This window comes from Carassius carassius, chromosome 39 (genome assembly GCF_963082965.1).
Source record: "Carassius carassius chromosome 39, fCarCar2.1, whole genome shotgun sequence".
In the NCBI taxonomy this organism is placed as follows: domain Eukaryota; kingdom Metazoa; phylum Chordata; class Actinopteri; order Cypriniformes; family Cyprinidae; genus Carassius; species Carassius carassius.
The window spans coordinates 28,066,521-28,085,543 of NC_081793.1; the positions used below are offsets into that span (position 1 = coordinate 28,066,521).

At 36.7% G+C, this 19,023-nt stretch overlaps 2 protein-coding genes across 2 annotated transcripts; both read left to right on the top strand.

Moving 5' to 3' along the window:
* Positions 1–524: 524 nt before the first annotated feature.
* Positions 525–11,968, top strand: LOC132121169 (oncoprotein-induced transcript 3 protein-like). The gene is made up of 4 exons (XM_059530353.1): positions 525–849; positions 1,887–1,950; positions 2,037–2,063; positions 11,544–11,968. The coding sequence occupies exons 2-4, from the start codon at positions 1,902–1,904 to the stop codon at positions 11,966–11,968; spliced, it is 501 nt and encodes a 166-aa protein (XP_059386336.1). The 5' UTR covers positions 525–849; positions 1,887–1,901.
* Positions 11,969–12,035: 67 nt separating this feature from the next.
* Positions 12,036–18,620, top strand: LOC132121119 (sushi, nidogen and EGF-like domain-containing protein 1). Its single transcript, XM_059530290.1, has 8 exons — positions 12,036–12,125; positions 12,559–12,939; positions 17,045–17,175; positions 17,280–17,558; positions 17,717–17,812; positions 17,920–18,076; positions 18,198–18,277; positions 18,369–18,620. The coding sequence occupies exons 2-8, from the start codon at positions 12,642–12,644 to the stop codon at positions 18,447–18,449; spliced, it is 1,122 nt and encodes a 373-aa protein (XP_059386273.1). The 5' UTR covers positions 12,036–12,125; positions 12,559–12,641; the 3' UTR covers positions 18,450–18,620.
* Positions 18,621–19,023: the final 403 nt, after the last annotated feature.

Sequence of the window (19,023 nt, forward strand, 5' to 3'; positions counted from 1 at the left end):
GGAATCTTGTTGTGATTCTGGAGAAAGACCTTAGTTTCAGTATTCATGTCAATTGTCAAAGCAGTAACTAAATAAGCATACTATCATCTAAAAACATTGCAAGAATTAGATGTTTTGTTTCCAGTCAAGACTTGGAGAAACTTGTTCATGCCTTTTTTCACCAGGACTTTTGTAATGGTCTCCTCACCGGCCTTCACAAAAAGACCATTAGACAGCTGCAGCTCATCCAGAATGCTGCCACCAGGATTCTGACTAGAACCAGAAAATCTGAGCATATCACACCAGTCCTCAGGTCCTTACACTGGCTTCCAGTTACATTTAGGATTGATTTTTTTTTTTTAATTAGGGCCTGAGCACTGCAGTGCGAGGACCCTATTGGAATTGCTCCTATTGGAATTGCTCATTGCTTCATGATTATTTTACTTTCTTTTATGTAAAGCACTTTGAATTAACATTGTGTATGTGCTATATAAATAAACTTGCCTTGCCTTGCCTTACACACTGAATTAATTTAGAGATTATTAAAATAATTAGCATGAATCTTTTTTCAGTCACCTTTGGCTCACTCCCTGGAGGGTTTGTGCTGTAAAGTTGCTTTGGAAAAAGTTGCTCATCATCATTCCATCTGCATTCATCTATCTATCAGAGTGAAGGAATTTCTAAAAGATGCACACAAGGAAGTGATCCATTCAAATAAATATCTTCATGTCACATGAGAAAAGTTTTGAGAAAATATATCAGGTTTCAGTAGAGGCCCACTTACAGTTCTTAAAGGCACTGATGAGATCGTGAGAGCTGCAGATCATCATCACTGTGTTCAGCTGCTGAAGAGAGAATCTCCCCGAGTGTGTTCTGCAGCAGCATTTGACCTCAGGTAAAGTCATGTATTTATTTATTTGCAAATTTGCACAAAATAAAATGTAAAATAATTAATATGAGAAACATTTGTATACAGTATACACACACACACTACCAGTCAACATTTCTGAACAGTGAGATTTTTTTTATGTTTTTTTAAAGAATTCTCTTCTGCTCACTGAGCCTGCATTTATTTGATCCAAAATACAGCAAACACAGTAATACTGTGAAATATTTTTTCTACTTAAATTAACTGCTTTCTATTTGAATATATTTTTAAAATAGAATTTATTCCTGTGATTTCAAATTTTTAGCATCATTACTCCAGTCTTCAGTGTCAAATGATCTTCAGAAACATTCTAATTTTCCAATTTTCTGCTCATTTATTATTATGTTGAAAACAGCAGAATTTTTCAGGCTTTTCTGATTATCAGAAAGTTCATAAGAACAGCATTTATCTGAACTTTAAATCTGTTGTAACATTGTAAATGTCTTTATCATCACCTTTGATCAATTTAAAGCATCCTTGCTAAATAAAAGTATACATTTCTATAATTTCTCGCAGAAAAATTATAGCAACGCCTCCGGGGAGCTATTTCAGACTAATAAGACCAGGCTCTAAATGAATGGGCAGAGAGTCAGAACTGCACTTTCACTGGTCACCGGACATAAAAACCGCATGTATAGAAACAGCAGTAAAATATGATAAAAATCGGGACATGTGCATACAACCACCATCTTTGCCATTACGGGTTTTCCTTATATAGTTGTATTGAGGATTGAGGAAGTGGCATGTCTCTTATAAATTGTCTCTGAGAAAGCTCTTGTTTTAAATTGTAAAAAAAGTTTCACAATATTACTGCTTCTGATGTATTTTGGATCAAATGCAGGCTTGGTGAGCAGAAGAGAATTCAAAAAAAAGAAGAAAAAAATGTAAACTTATTAACATAAAAAAACTTTTAATGGGTAGTGTGTGTATATATATATATATATATATTTGTATGTATAGGTCTGTGCAGGTGCAGGAGTTTCCGCTGGTCACAATGAGGTTTCTGATCTTTCTGTGTGTGTCTGTTCTGCTGCTGATTAATGGTGAGAGTTTTATTCGTCATGTGCTTCAATCATATTGTTAACATTCTTAATATTGATTCATTATGCTTATACTGTGTATTTAACAGGTGAAATGATCAATGGACAAACTACAGGTACAATATGTGTTGTGTGTGTGTGTGTGTGTGTGTGTGTGTGTGTGTGTGTGTGTGTGTGTGTGTGTGTGTGTGTGTGTGTGTGTATATATATATATATATATATATATATATATATATACATTTTTGCTTTATATAATATTTCCATCCTTAGTTTTACATAAAACTAAAATACAAAAAATTATTATTTAATAATATTGATAATAATAATTGTATTATTTGTACTGTATTGAAACAGAGTTTTATCAGATAAACAAAGCTAAATGTCTTTGGAATTTTGGAGATTTATGAAATGCACAAACACTCAACACTTCAGTCCATTTCATAATGCGTATTCAGCAGACCAACAGTGATTAACAGTTATATTATTAATAATAATAATAATAATAATAATAATCATATCTATGTAATTAATCGTTTACATTGGCAGGAAAAGAATAGTCTGTATTTGAAAAATTACTTACTGGAAAAGAAAAAACATTTGACAAAAAGAGTGTTTTAGATAAATATTATTTAAATAAATATTATCTTCAGCTTGCTGCATAATTGACTGGTTTAAAGGTGAAAAATGTCATCTGTCCAAATGCCACACATTTGTTTTTCAGTTCCAACTCTAACATTCCATCTCATCTTTGACAAATTAAATGTGTGCTGTGCAGATCATAGCGCTGATACAGAAGAGAAGATAACTAGAAAGTAACCAGAAATTTAAAATATAGAATGAAATGTACTGTTAATATGTCACAAAATATGTCATTTGCACTGTAATCTTTAGTGCTGGTAAATGTCATAAAGATTTTATGAAATATATTTAAAAAAATGTTCTTCCTCATTTCATGCATACCAATAACTGATATAAATATTAATACGATGATATATCTCAAGAATGGTTTATCGAAACCTGTTTGATTTGCACACATTTAATTTGTCAAAGATGAGATGGAATGTTAGAGTTGGAACTGAAAAACAAGAAACAGTAGTGATGAGGGGGAGGGAGGAACGCCACAGATAGGTGCAAGATGAACGATCAAAACCAAAACAAAACACCATGTGCACACGAGATGCAGACATATACAGAAACACACACACACACACACACACACCGAAGAACGGGGTGATCAGACAGCGGACATGACACTTTCATGCTGTTGTGGTAAAAAACTTTTTGCCCTTCCGGGTCAAACACCTACCTACAGCAGTGGGAAGGCAACCTATGTACACTGAATAGTCTGGAATGTTCACATAACCACTCTATTGTCAACATGAGAATAACACATCACCTTTTTACACACATTTTGGCTCCTACAGTATGATAGACCTGTACTAAAACAGCAGGATTTCATGACATGTGTTCATGTGTTTATGAAATAATTTTTAATAATAAAATAAGCTATATAGGCAATAATATTAACGGTTTTAGCTAAAAACGAACTGTGTATTCCATTGCAAAAAACATTAAGTGTGTACAAAAATAATCCACATTCAGGGACTCGTATAGTAGGCAAACTATAAAAAGCCTTTATTGTAAGACAGGGCTACATGTTAAAAAACACCAATGCTTATCAGCCCAAGCAGGCGTTCAGCAGGGTGTTAGACAACAGAGAATGAGAACCAGTTAAACAGATACACCTGTGACTGTCTTGGGTATTTACATATATCATTTGTTGAATAAAGTCGTTATTTTTGTTTTCTTCGAAAATGAGCCTATTTTCAAAACTAGTGGAGTGTTCCTTTAAGCACTGAAATAATCAAATAATCAATAATCAACAAACTTTTAAGTACAATCTTTTTTTTGCTTTAAAACTTGATCATATTTTAGCATATTTTATTATTTTATTATTGTACTGAGACAAAATTTGTTTAGATGAACCAAGCCTAATGTGTTTATTTGTGACATTTGTGAAATGCACAAATTCCAAACAGTTCTGTGTTCAGTCCATTTCACGATGCATGCAGATTCAGAAAGTATGTTTTGTTTCGACATTAAAATTGTTTTTGGACAACAGGTCAAAAAATATCTTCACCTCAAAAGTTAGGTGTTAAGGCTGCATATTTGACCGATTCAGTCTCACTATTGCTAAAATATAATCAACTCAGATTGAAAATCATGCCAAACGTTTGTTTTTCAGTCTGTGTGGGGCTTATAAAATCAGCCACAATGCACAGAGATAATTTACTGTCCAGTCAGTAGGCCATTATGAAAACATAAAGCCCAATATCATCCAGATGATCAGAACAGAACAAGAAAAACTCATTAGGCGATTTTTATATCTCAGAACTTATTTCTTATGATTCCAACTTTAAATCTCACATCAATGACTTTCTGCAATAAGTGATCATTTATACACTATATATATTAATCTTTCAATTTCGATGAGAAGATGAATTGTAAGGTACAGCGTTCTCATTTTGTTCATGTTAGTTGCTCATTAGGAGGAATGGTTGAGGTTTGGGACAGTTTTAATGGTATGATTATATTTAAGGGTGTGTTAAACAAGATATGAGTCAAGAGTGTACTTAAAGAATTCAGATGCATTTACAGAAATTATTTGCAGCTGTACATAAATGTGTGTTTTAAAATAAGCACAGTGTATCATGTATCTGCACAATAAGTGAACTTTATCAAATTACAAATTTACATTTTAGAAGACTGTAGTTGTTGACACTTAATGTAAAGTGGGTCTCAGTATTTTAACAGAACTTTCCCAATCTCCATGACAGTTGCTTTCAGCAACATCAGCAGTGATCCCTGCTACAACTACACATCTCTGGATCGTCCCTGGAGAGCCAACAATGCAAGTGGAGATTACATTTGTGATGACTCTTTCTCCTGGAATGGCTGGTACCGGCTTTTCTACAATGGAATGAACATCCAGATGTCAGAGACCTGTGTTAGTTCATCCAGATGTAGCACATACATGACTCTGTACCTCAATGGTACTCACCCTCAGATAGAGGATGGAGTGGTGACCAGAGACGTCTGTGGAGGGGCTTATTCGGGTGGCTGCTGTAATTACAAGACAAACCCCATCAGAGTAAAAGCATGTCCAGGAAATTACTATGTCTATGAACTTGTGAAACCACAAAGCATATGTTCAGGATACTGCACAGGTAATGTGCTTTTTCTCTTCACTATTTTTAAATGAAGTCTTTCAAAAGTTTTAAATTCACTTCAATCATGTCTTGAATGTTCTTCTTTACAGATGTCAACACAATTTCACGGCAGATTTCCACTGTAAGTCCAAATATAAGTACTGGATTCACCAATACCTCGAGTAAGTTACATTTGAATTAAGGCATGTAACCTCACTCTCTCTATATATGTGTGTGTGTGTGTGTGTGTGTGTGTGTGTGTGTGTGTGTGTGTGTGTGTGTGTGTGTGTGTGTGTGTGTGTGTGTGTGTGTGTGTGTGTGTGTGTGTGTGTGTGTGTGTGTGTGTGTGTGTGTCAGAGGTGGAAAGTAACTAATTAATTAAAGAAACTTTCGTAACAGTACTTGAGTACAATTTTCTTTTCCTTTTTTTTTTGTACTTTCTTGAGTATAATTAAATTATGGTACTTTTATTTGAGTTTAATAAAAAATATATATATATATTCAACTTTGTTACATAAAGTTTTCCCCAAAAGTACAAAAAAGACAAAGGTGCTGATGGAGAAACTGGGCGAGCTGGTGTTTGATGGGCACTGAGCTTCAGGCAATAACAGACAGGTCTGACTCTGTGCAAAACCAATCAAAACTCAATCGTTTAAACTCATGGCATTCAAACCGCACTTGACTTTGACGGACAATCACTGATGTTGGCGTTTTGAACCAGTATCATTAACATTTCAATATTTTAGTGAATGTACAGTACTCTTTTTAAATTGTTATTTTGTCAGCTCCTGATTTGGGTGATTTCATTGATATTACCAGAGCGCTCAGCAGTTTAAGTAAATAGAAAACTCGGTTGATAGAAGGACACAGTTATAGTGGCTATTTCGAACAGACTTCCGAGTTCTGTTAAACGGGTCTTATCGCTTCCGGTTCAAGCGTTTTGCATATGCTTTGTTCAATATGAAGCTGTTTTACTCAAAGATGCCTTGATTACCTTCAAAGTAGATAATCATAACCAATGTCCATCACATATGTGGACTGATATCTAAAAGATATTTATTTTTATTCTTTTCACTAACATTTACATATAAAATGGAATAAAACGTCAACAATAAAAAAGCTAACTAGTTTAACTGATTATCTTAAATGTCCATAGATATTGCCATTATTTAATACGGCTGTTAACACGTTCTCTGACGAGCAGAAGTGATGAGACCTGTTTTCCAGGTTTTGTCAGGTGACATTCGAAATGTACTGTACCCTGTTTCATGGACAGAGCAAGAACAGGTACAGCAGGTAAGCAAAAGTGTCTAAAGTGCATGCACTCAGTTCAGTTGAATGGTAAAGCTTGCCCTCTTTAACAGTGCAGTTAAACTATATGTATGAAATATGAACCTGACGTAACCTGCACAGCATTGAAATAAGAGTGCATGCCTTTTTGTGTAAAGTAAAAGTGTAATTTGTACCCTTGTGCCTGTACTTTTTTTAGGCACATTTTCGGTAGAAAGAAAAAAAAAGTTTTTTATTTAACATGTTAACCTGTACCTAGACTTGAGAATGTAACTACAGGTGCTTCTCAATAAATTAGAATGTCCAGGAAAGGTTCATTTATTTCAGTAATTCAACTCAAATTGTGAATCTCATGTATTAAATAAATTCAGTGCACACAGACTGAAGAAGTTTAAGTCTTTGGTTCTTTTAATTTGGATGATTTTGGCTCACATTTAACAAAAGCCCATCAATTCAATATCTCAACAAATTAGAATACTTCAACATTTAAACTTTAAACTTTAACTTTAAAAAACATTTAAAGAATTGTTGGCCTTCTGAAAAGTACAGTATGTTCATTTACTGTATACATGTACTCAATACTTGGTAGGGGCTTGTTAGTATTGGTCCATTGTCTTTTTTGAAAACCAAAGTCACTGCACCCGTTTACCAAGATATTTTAGAGCACTTCATGCTTCCTTCTGCCGATCTTTTTAAGATGCTGATTTCATATTCCAGCAGGATTTGGCACCTGCCCACACTGCCAATAGCACCAAAAGTTGGTTAGATGACCATGGTGTTGATGTGCTTGACTGGCCAGCAAACTCACCAGACCTGAACCCCAGAGAGAATCTGTGGGCTATTGTGAAGAGGAAAATGAGAAACAAGAGACCAAACAATGCAGATGAGCTGAAGGCCACTTTCAAAGAAACCTGGGCTTCCATACCACCTCAGCAGTGCCACACCGAATTGAGGCAGTAATTAAAGCAAAAGGAGCCTCTACCAAGTATTGAGTACATGTACAGTAAATTAACATACTTTCCAGAAGGCCAACAATTCACAAAAATGTTTTTTTATTATTATTGGTCTTATGAAGTATTCTAATTTGTTGAAGTTTTTGTTAAATGTGAGCCAAAATCATCCCAATTAAAAGAACCAAATACTTAAACTACTTCAGTCTGTGTGCATTGAATTAATTTAATATTTAGATTTAGATTAAACTTTATTGTCATTATGCAGTTCAAGTACAGAGCTAATGAAATGTGGTTAGCATCTAACCAGAATTAAAAGAATATAGTATTTTATATACATATAAGTGCAGAGTAAGTGAAGCTATGATTTACAGAATGCACAGTGGAGTTGCTATATACACTGTATTAAATAGGAATGCAGTGTAGGGTTATGTAGGGAAGTCGTGGCCTAGTGGTTAGAGAATCGGACTCACAATCGAAGGGTTGTGAGTTTGAGTCTCGGGCTGGCAGGAATTATGGGTGGGGGGAGTGCATGTACAGTGCTCTCTCCACCCTCAATACCACGACTTAGGTGCCCTTGAGCAAGGCATCGAACCCCCAACTGCTCCCCGGGCGCCGCAGCATAAATGGCTGCCCACTGCTCTGGGTATGTGTTCACAGTGTGTGTGTGTGTGTTCACTGCTCTGTGTGTGTGCACTTCGGATGGGTTAAATGCAGAGCACGAATTCTGAGTATGGGTCACCATACTTGGCTGAATGTCACATCACTTTTTATGTACATTATGAGCTGCAGCAACGCAACAACAGTGGTAATAAATACAGTTGGATGAGTGTGCAATAGTATTTTTAAACAATACTATTGCACACTCGTGTTAATACACAAGTTTCACAATTTGAATTGAATTACTGAAATAAAGAAACTTTTCCATTACATTCTAATTCACTGAGATGCAGCTGTATATTATATGTTGTGTGTTGTATGTATGCATGTATGTATATAGACCAGCAATGTTTTAACCGATCGTCCCCATTTTGCTGCTTTGCAAACGCTCCCCTTAAAAGAGGTTAGAGTTTTGGGAGGGGGACTCACCATCTTTGGTGCTGTCCAAGGCCAACAAGATGGGCCGTCGCTGGGCGGCGAGCAGTCGGTCGAACCCCGGCCAGTCTATCCCGAGCAGCACAGGGACGGGCAGATCCTTTACAATCCCTACTTCGATGGGCCAGGCGTCTGGGGCAGCGGAGATGGTGACACGACGAGCTGGGACCTGTCGGGTGTCGCCATGTACACAGGTGATGGGCAGGAGGGTCTTGGGTCCCGCCCACAGGGGTAACACTGTGGACTGCACAAAACTGACTGCGCTGCCCGAATCCAGTATGGCTTGGTAGTGCCGTCCAATAATTCTTACTTTTGCCCGCAGCGCCCCTGCTGGCAGTTCATGGTGGACGACGCAGCCTGCCAGCCAAGTCAGACCTGGCGAGCGGGGTGGTTCCATGGGCATCGGCTCATCCTGTGGGCCGGGAACCGCCGGACTACTCACTGGCCACGAGATGCCCTCTGGCGCACATCGCTCCTGTTTCACCCTCCAGGGAAAAGGCGGCGCTCACTCCCCAACCTCCTGATGTTGGGCCGCCTCTGCCAGTTCGACGGCCTCCACGAGCTCGCCCATGGTGTGAGGGTTCCGCATGCCTGCTGCCAGCCAAAGAGGACAGGGAAGGGCCCGAAGCAGCCACGCACTCGGCCACCTTAGCAGCGGTGGCTTCCCCGGTGAGGAGCCAATGTAGTGCCAGGTGGGTGAGTTCAGACGCTTTGGCCCGGGCTGGTAACCGGGCCTTATGTTCCCGGTCATGGAACAGTTGTGCTGCACAGATGGGTGAGAGCCCCACACGGGCTAGAATTTCCTTCTGCAGCTCGTCGTAGGAACCATTTAGAGCCAGTGTCATCGAGAAATCCCCCGTCAGCAGAGGTGCCAGCATGCGAGCCCACTCCTCCCGAGGCCAACCCTCCTGAGTCGTGATGACCTCGAACATCTGCAGATAATTCTCTGAGTCGTCTTGTGCAGTCATCTTCGGTAGTAGCTGGGTGGCCTGAGCGCGGGATCTGATGCAGAACTCATTGGGCAGCGGCAGTGCGGAGGTGATCTCTCACTCAGATTCTCCATAACTTGCTGTTGTCAGATGCTCACCTCAGTGAGATGCTTCAGCAACTCTTCCATGACTGGGGAGGAGCAGCCGCCTGCGGAGACAACAGGGGAAGAGGGAAAAAGTCAAAAAGGAAAAAACAAAAAGTGACCAACAGTTGCAGACACAGGGCAAACTTAATTTTGGAGGTGTTACTTGTCTGTGATTCCTCACGAATGTGCCTGCATTCTCCACCAGTGTAACGGGGTGAATCACACGACAATAGGATTTCAATGAATGCCCCGGAGGGTGAGTTTATTGAGAGTTGAGGTGCCGATGTGTGTGGTGACATGTGCTGGTGCTCCGTAATCTGCCTCTGTCTTTCCTCCGTGTCTTCAAGTGCTGGGTGTCTGTGTAGAGCTCACGTGCTGCAGCTGGCCGGTCACACACTGCTTTCTGGAAGAAAAGTATATAAGAGGCATTAGCGTGGAGTCTTCTGGAGATGTGTCTCACCAGTGGGTGTCATGCGGTGGCTTTTGTAGTTTGCTCTAACGAGCTTCAGCAGTGGCCGGCCAGCCCGTGCTGAGTGTGCACAGGTGTTTCCTCTCTGTTTCCAGGGCAATGCTGATGAGTGCTCAGGACACACGTCACTATATATATATATTATATATATATATATATATATATATAATTATTATTATTATTTATTGGAATCGAAAGTAGGTATTATTAAGAATCTGATTCAATAAGCAGAATTGGAATCGGGACCATTACAATTCAAACAACGCCAAACCTTACACATACCCCACATTATTTCAATTACATGACAGTTTATGAAGTTAATATCAATTTTTGGTCCAAAATTACTATATATCATCAGTCATGTTTGAGATAACTGTCTGTGTCTGTGGTTACGTTTTGCTTCTTAACACAGAATGCGACAGAGAAAAAAACTATTATTTTATCAAATTTTATACTGCAGTACAGGTTATTTCAGTTAGCATTGCATTATACGTATACATATACATCATTCTTATGAAAAACCCAAAATGGTTTAAAAAGCATAGATTTAGAGATCTGTCTATATATGGGATTTCTTGAAAAGTCATAAGTTTAATACTTACTTGTGACACAGACATTACAAGAGAGTGTTTAATGCTTCATAATGCTCACATCTTCTCATGTTGGAAAAAAATACTAAAATAAAACTAAAGTACTTTGTAACGCAAGTAACTTGAGTAGTTTTTCAGCAAAATACTCATTTACTCTTACTTGAGTTATATTCATTTTCAGGACTTTTACTTGTACTCAAGTAAACTATTCCATAAGTAGCAATACTTATACAAAATAAGTAAAAAAAAATGCAGTACTCTTTCCACCACTGATGTATGTATGTATGTACAGTATATTGGCAATGACATTTAAATATCATGTTTGTTATTGTGTTTGATTAGTTCAGATTTATACTTGTGAAATTGCTCATTGAAATATAACTGGTCTGTTTTTGTCTCTCACTAACACAGATTATGACCCGTGCAATAACTACAACATACTCGACAACCACTGGAGAAGCACACTCAGTTACTGGTCTTATTCAAATGATCATGATGACACTCGTGTAGAATGGGACGGCTGGTATCGACTCTTCATTGATGGATCAAGTGCTCAGATGCCTGAGTGGTGTTTTTATTACATGTCATGTGGAAGCATTAGTTCTCTGTATCTTGGTGGCTCTCATCCTCGACCAGAAGATGGAGTTGTTACTCGTGACATTTACGGCTCTCGCTATGATCAGTGCAGTCGCTACAGATCTGAACCAATCCAAGTTAAAGCTTGTCCTGGAGATTATTATGTCTACAAATTTATCAGACCAACTCTTTCAATCCCAGCTCCTGTATATTGTGCAGGTATGTTCATTTACCTTTTTATTTGACATTTATCACAATTTGTATTGGTTTATATTCATTTTATTATCTTAAATTGATTTAATATGCAGTATGTAATGCTCTCTTTCTAATTTTTAACAACAGTGTTGTTGACCACCCCAAGTGTTGACCCCTGCCATAACTACACCAGTCTGGATGAGCCTTGGAGAGCCACTGACAACTCTTACTATAATAGCAATTATTACTATGGCATGTGTGATTATAATGTGGAGTGGAATGGCTGGTACAGGATGTTCTCCAATGGTCAGAATACTCAGATGCCAGAATCATGTGTTAATCAAGGCATGTGTGGGACGCAATACCCACTGTCACTCAACGGCACTCATCCACAGCTGGAAGATGGAGTGGTCATCCGTCAGGTCTGTGTCTCAGTGATCGGCTGCTGTACTTACAGATCCCACCCTATAAGAGTCAAAGCCTGTCCCGGAAATTACTATGTTTATGAGTTTGTCAAGCCAATATATTGCTCAGCTTACTGTGCAGGTGATTATTTACTCATATGTAATTAAATGTACTTTTTTAGGGGTTATGTTTAAAAATGTTTGATACTGATATAAAAAAAATTCTTCATATCAGAAGCCTCAAACCAGTCCACCCCATCAGTGTCTACAACAACAGAGAGAATCCCACCCATAGAATCCATTACTCCACCAATCACAACCACTGGTAAAGTTCTGTCATTTTCTGTCATTTATTTTTATTACACATACTCTCTTAAAATTTCTCTTTCTCTCCCTTTATAAAAGAGTATAGCAAATCATAGTTAAAGTAGTAAAAATCTGTATTTTCAGTGTATGAATATATAATATAATATATATATGAAGATATAACTTAATCAGTGTTTTATGCGCAGACCACCAAACGCAAAGCAATAATTTTAAGAAGCTAAATGTTTTTTCAAACAGTTCTTCTCAAAGTCAAGTTATTCCATTGCAAATGTTAACCATTTGTTTCATCAACTTTTAATAACTTTAAACACAGGAGAAAATAAGTGAAGACTGTTCTGGAGATTTCATACCAGTACCTTTGATGTTTAAAAAAACAGTGTAACATTCATTTAGTGTGAAACATTTAATTTTCTAATATTTTTTAACACCAGCTCCCCCTGTTGACCCCTGCTACAACTACAATGTTCTGGATGATCTGTGGAGAGCCACCAACAATCAACATTCCTCTCAAATAATGTGTGACTCCTGGGTCAGCTGGAACGGCTGGTACCGTCTCTTCATTCAGGGTCAGAGCGTTCAGATGCCAGACACATGTGTTGAGGAGTATAGTTGTGGCACTTATGCTCCACTGTGGCTGAACGGAGGACATCCAACAGTTGAGGATGGAGTGGTCACTCGAAATGTCTGCGGTCACTGGAACAATAACTGCTGCTATTTCCAATCCAATCCCATTAAAGTCAAAGCCTGTCCAGGAGGGTATTATGTCTATGAGTTTGTCAGCCCAAGTACCTGCTATCTGGCATACTGTGCAGGTAAATATATTTACATGTGACTTTGTTTATTTAAGAAAGTAGGCTACTATTTTGTGTAATATTCTTTTTTATTATTAATATTGTCTGCTTGTCATGTCAGAGACAACCACAACCGAAACTACAGCCAAAACCACAACCACAGCCGAAATCAGTCTGGAGGATTATTATTTTACATAAACAAATCAGACCCATGTTATTTTTTCGTGACAAAAGTACAGAGTTTCAAATGGAACAATCTTTTGTTGCAGAACTAGTTACTTTCCAGATCATCATGTGTACTCAATGCAGGATCTGCAGCTGTCCAAGAATCTATTACTAGTCAAAATTTGAGAACAAGAAGGCATTTTGTGTTTATGTGGGGGGTTCATAGCATTATATATATATATATATATATATATATATATATATTTTTTTTTTTTTTTTTTTTTTTTTTTTCATTGCTTCATATCGCATTGAATCAGATTGTGTTGACTCGAACCGAACCGAAATCAGATCACACTGCATCGTAATAGTGGTGAATCGTATTTACATCAGTAGCTGCTTCATATGTATTTTTAATGTGTTGTATCCTTGGCTATGCTATGGAGATTAAGAGTATTAGAGTAATTTAGAGTATTTATTTGTAGAAAATGACAACTAGATATGAACAGATGAAATGTTTTCAGACCTCAAATAATGCAAACAAAACAAGTTTGTATTAATTTTCTATCAAAACAATCAAGGAAGGATTCAGCGTTTCACTTTGGAAGAAATTAATATTTGGCTGAATAACCCTGATTTTCATTCAAAGTTTTCATGAGTCTCCACCAGTCTTTCATATTGCACCCCCCCCCCCCCCCCCCAAAAAAAAAAAAACCGGTATAATTTTAATGAATATAATTATTTTGATCAACTCTTAACAAGTACCGATATTTTAATGTATCCACTTTGTTTTTAATGTAAAAGCGTACGCAATTTTCAATTTTGCCTACTGTATCAACAAGGTGCCGCATTTGTTTAATGAAGCCTTGGCTAGAAACAGCGTCTTAGGTCGCCACAAAGCAATTCAACACATTTGTCATTTCATCTTGCTGTACTTGCTATAAATGTCAGGGAATTTTGGCCTTTCATGTCACTTCAAATGCATGACCCTTCAGAACATGCTGCCTGAATTTACAGCACTATTAGGAACATTCATTTAGGCTGCAGGTGTGAGTCTCGAAGTTCCTGTTCATACAGCATGGCTTTAATAGGCAGAATAGGACACCAAAGTTAATGTTTGACAAGTTTATTCAATTCTATTTGTATAACATAGATATGGGCACTCGAGTTAGTGACTCGGCCTCGAGTCACATTTTTATAGACTTCAGACTGTTCTCCAGACTCGACTCGAGGAAAAGGACTCTTGAATATTTTAAAAGCAACTTGAGTCTTTGATTCTTAAATATTTCTATAACTGACTTTCAAAAGGCATCCATCCGGACCGTGAGCTGTAGCACAGCACCATTTTAACATTATTTTAACAGCTGGTTATTTTAACAACAGAAACACTGTGAGCAGCAAATTATAGATTACCTTTCACTAAAACACAAGCAGAAAACAACAATGCTGGAAATATAGTTATTTTTCTGCTAACAGTTTCTGTAAAGCCAGTATTTATAATAAATGGAAAGGTTATTCTTAAGGCATTATAATGAATGCATAACAAAAAACATATAATATGTTATATCATCTCATGAATATTCTTAAAAACAGTTTTAATGTATTATAATACATACTTATTTGTGGTTATAGCTTTTAAGAGAATGATTATAGCACACAATGAAAATGTTGCATCCACTTGGATTGTATTTATTTTTATAAGTCTCATATCTTGCCATCTTTCTTATGCTACTTTACTTAAGGCAGGCAAAGATCACTTATAAGTTAAAATAATAATAATAATAGTTAATATTATTATATTTTTCCTCAAAAAGCCATAAGATCAGATATCAGATCAGATGAATGTGTAATATAACACATTTGCTTTAAACCATTTTAAATGTAGGGTATTCGTATGTCTGCTACTGTGAATATGTGCTAACACTTTACTTTGAAGGTCCGCCAACAGACATACTGACTATACACAACTTTGCAAGTACATCAAATTTCTACATTCCCCTTGACCTCAACCTAAGGCTACTAATACTCTAATGAGAGTTGACCTGTAGTTGCAGTTGCTTATAGTCAATAGACTAAGGGGACCATCAAAATAAAATGTAACTGTCACGTATGGTGTTACAGATAACACAGGAGAGGGAACCAATTGCAGGTATGATGTTTATTTGAAGGGTAATCCAAAGGGGTAAACAGTCCAGGCAGGGTCAAAACCAGAATATCCAAACATAACATAAACAAGACACGAAGACAAGGTAAGGTAAGGCAAGGCAAGAAGCGACGGACATGAATAATTATCAACATTAAACAAGGACTCCGTAACACAGACTCAGACAGACCGGGTATAAATACACAGAAGGATAATGAGGGAACAGGAGACAGGTGGGGAACAATCAATTACTAAACAGGAGGAAGGTGACCAAATAAGGGAACAGGAAGTGATAAGGAGAAAGACACTGTGAGAAAGGAGGACACCTAGTGGAAACCCAGGGAACACAACCCAGACACTGTGACATTAACCATATAAAACAGTGCATTTTTTTCAGTTGAAGAATATTAAGCTCACATCAATTAAATATTATTAGCAGGAAACATTTAAATAACACTCAGTAAGATACTGTGTAGATCTTAAATAAACAATGTCAAGATATGATACAGTAAAGTAGATTTAATATGGTGTTCATTGTGTGTTATAAATAATCATACTCTTAAAAGTTATAACCACAAATATGTAAATATTATGATGTATTATAATTGTTGTTATAATTAATCATGAGTTGATATACCATATACTCAGTGTTTTTTTTTATAATGCATTATGCATTCATTATAATGCCTTAAGAATACCCTTATAATGTGTTATAAATATGGGCTTCATAGAAACAATTTTTCCTTACTATCTAGTTATCTATCAATATCTATCAAACTATCTATGACTCCGGCTGTTCAAACCAGATGTAACAAGACATTTCTGATCTACATATTATGGCGTGACAGTCAGTCCCAGAGAGTTAATCTGTAGGCTAAAATCATTTCAAAAGAATCATGTAATTATAATTGGGAAACTTGTTAATTGGCTAGGATAGAACTTAAACTTAAACTGCTAGTTAACTTTATTTTTCTGCTGACAGAGACAGTTTTGATTATTACAGCTACTTTGTTTTTAGTAGATGAAGAAAGTAGACTTGGAAGAAAATAAAGAGGCCGCAACTCTTGGAACTTTAATTGAATACCCCTGACTTATATCCTAAAGTACTACTACATTTTTCCTTACATGTCATAGTAGATTGGACTCTTATTGTATAATTTGATTACAGAAAAACTGTTTTGAACATGGTAATGGATTAAAACATAGCCTATAAATAAAAGATTGGATGTACTTACAACTTAACACCTCATTGTTTTAAAAAGCAGATCATAGACCATATATTTTGTCTATAGTCTATAAAACAGATTCATAAATAGAAAGATTTTATTTAGCGAGCCATTAAATGACTTGAGACTCTACTCAGACTCCAGCGATAAAGACTTTAGACTTGACTCGGACTCCAAGTTAAAAAATTTTGAACATCTCTGGTATAACATAAGGGATAATCAATAGGTGTGCATTACACGGTTTTAATGCATGACATGAAGCACATTAAAATTGTGTAACCTAATGCATAACTGTTGATTATCCCGATTTATACACTCCTGTACATGAATATTAGCACCCTTGGTATTTGTGTGCAAAGGCAGCAAATAAATATGCATTATCTTTTCTTTCTTTTTTATCTTTCATCCATAATTTATTTCATAACGAGATTTCCCCCATTTTGAATTGTTTTGCATTATTACTTTAACATCTACATGAGTTGGCCACCAGAGGTCATCCTTATTTTGCTACTAATCACAGCCAGATTCAAACACGGGCCCCATTAATCTGTGAGAAATAATGTCAGATTCTTTACTTTTTTTTTTCTCTTGGCAGGATCAGTATTTTATCGATTCGGCTCAGTAGCTGGAGACACAATAAATGCTGCTGTTGATGATGGGAGCTCTCCAGTTATTCAGCTGTTGAGTCCATTTCTGTTCTTTGGCCGCACATACCAGCAGATTTTTGTAAGAATTTGACTCCGTCTGGATTCCGAGTCTAAATTTGAGTGGGTAATGCTTTATAAACTCATCTGTAATCAGTGATTTTGACAATATCTCTCATGTTGCAGGTTAATAATAATGGACGCCTCACATTCAACCAGTCTTCATCAGCATATGCTCCCTACTCATTCCCCGCTAGAGGAAGCCAAGATATAATTGCAGGCCTCTGGACTAATCTTGATAACCGTCTGAAAGGTGTAGTTTCATATCAACAGTACACCAGTGGAAATGTTCTCACACGCGCCACTCGGGATATAAACACACATTTCCCAAATCTGAACTTCACCGCTTCTTGGGTCTTTGTTGCAACGTGGAATAAAGTTCCTTACTTCAGCTTAAACAACACAGTAAGATTGATGCTCTTCTGAAATGTGACTGTTTTCACTTTGTTCACGATTCATTTTCTGAATACTAGGCCATGTGAATACAGTAGACAGTAAAGACAGTAACCGAGAAAACAATAAATTGCTAAGCTTAAAGTAATTTTATCTTTTAATTTTTGCAGGAAACATCGTTTCAAGTGGTTTTAATTTCAGGCCGTAATTTTTCATTTATTCTGATGAATTATGGTAACATTGCTGTAACTGGACATCCAGTGCAGGTGAAAGAAACTTGTTTTCTTTATTAAGAACAAAATGATTCACTACTGTATAAAAGTTCATGTTCTATAAATCCTGTTTATATGAATAATGTTTTACACACTTTCAGGCTGGTTATGACACGATAAACTCCACACACTACTTTGTGATTCCTGGATCAATCAATGGCAGCTTCATCTCAAACCTCAGGAACTCCAGTAATGTTAATGTTCCCGGTCGATGGGTCTTCAGGGTGGACGGTGGAACAGGAAACAGCATCTTGAAAAGTACAAATCTTATCGATAGATTATGTTTTGATAAATTTCCTATAATCCTGTACAGTGTTTGAATGATTAGTGTCAACAAATAAAAATGAATTTTTAGTTTTCTGTGTATGTTTCCCTTTAGACAATGTCGTTGGATTACGAGTGAGACTTTCCTCATTTTTAGACCTGACACAGATCAGCACTGAAATAGTTTTACAGCAAGTACGTCACACTTACTAAGAATATTTAAACAGAATATGGTTTAAATAGACCACATGGGGAAATTTGTTCTGTTTGTCCGTCTGTGTTTCAGATCAAGCAGGTGCAGGTCAAGTACGGTCTGCCAAACAGCATCGAACTGAAGTTAAGAAAACTGCAAAAGATAAAGCCATAATTTCCTTCTTCTTCAGAAAAAGAAGTAAAACCAGCTCGTTTAGCATCTGACAAAAAAAATCCCTGATGACTGATGAAGTAAGAGCTTCAGTTTTTCATTAAGGTGGTTAACAAAGGATTCAGATCCGGATAAAAGTATCCAAGAGGACCGTTAGATCCTCCTTTTTTTTTCATTTTTTCCTTTTCTTCTTTTTTCTTTCCATATCAATCATGTTTTGTGTATCAGTTTAAACTTTACTGTAAGTAAGTCTCATTCACCTTCATTAGAACATAATTTATAAGGATTCAATACTTAAATTGAAATAATATAGAGTTTAATTTGAATGCAATGTACATCGCTTTGAAGTAAAGAATCTGCAAAATGCCTAAATGTCAAATTTTCTCTCATTAATACGGGCGTCTAAGTTTGTGGCTTAATAAATATATATTTTATTTTACTGTAATAAATCAAAGTCTATATGTAAGGGTTATGTTTAGCTTTCATTGTGTGTTCTGTTGACCTGTTCCTGATTAGCATTCTGTTCACCTGTGTATGATTCATTTAATCGTCAGCTCCTTAGTTTGCTTCACTACTT

Bases quoted from the DNA above. Each gene is read 5' to 3' on its own strand.
- LOC132121169 (XM_059530353.1), top strand. From the start codon at position 1,902: ATGAGGTTTCTGATCTTTCTGTGTGTGTCTGTTCTGCTGCTGATTAAT. The intron at 1,951-2,036 runs GTGAGAGTTTTA...TGTATTTAACAG, and splicing joins TGTTCTGCTGCTGATTAATG to GTGAAATGATCAATGGACAA. The intron at 2,064-11,543 runs GTACAATATGTG...TTTTAACAACAG, and splicing joins GATCAATGGACAAACTACAG to TGTTGTTGACCACCCCAAGT.
- LOC132121119 (XM_059530290.1), top strand. From the start codon at position 12,642: ATGTGTGACTCCTGGGTCAGCTGGAACGGCTGGTACCGTCTCTTCATT. The intron at 17,176-17,279 runs GTAAGAATTTGA...CTCATGTTGCAG, and splicing joins GCACATACCAGCAGATTTTT to GTTAATAATAATGGACGCCT. The intron at 18,077-18,197 runs GTACAAATCTTA...GTTTCCCTTTAG, and splicing joins AGGAAACAGCATCTTGAAAA to ACAATGTCGTTGGATTACGA.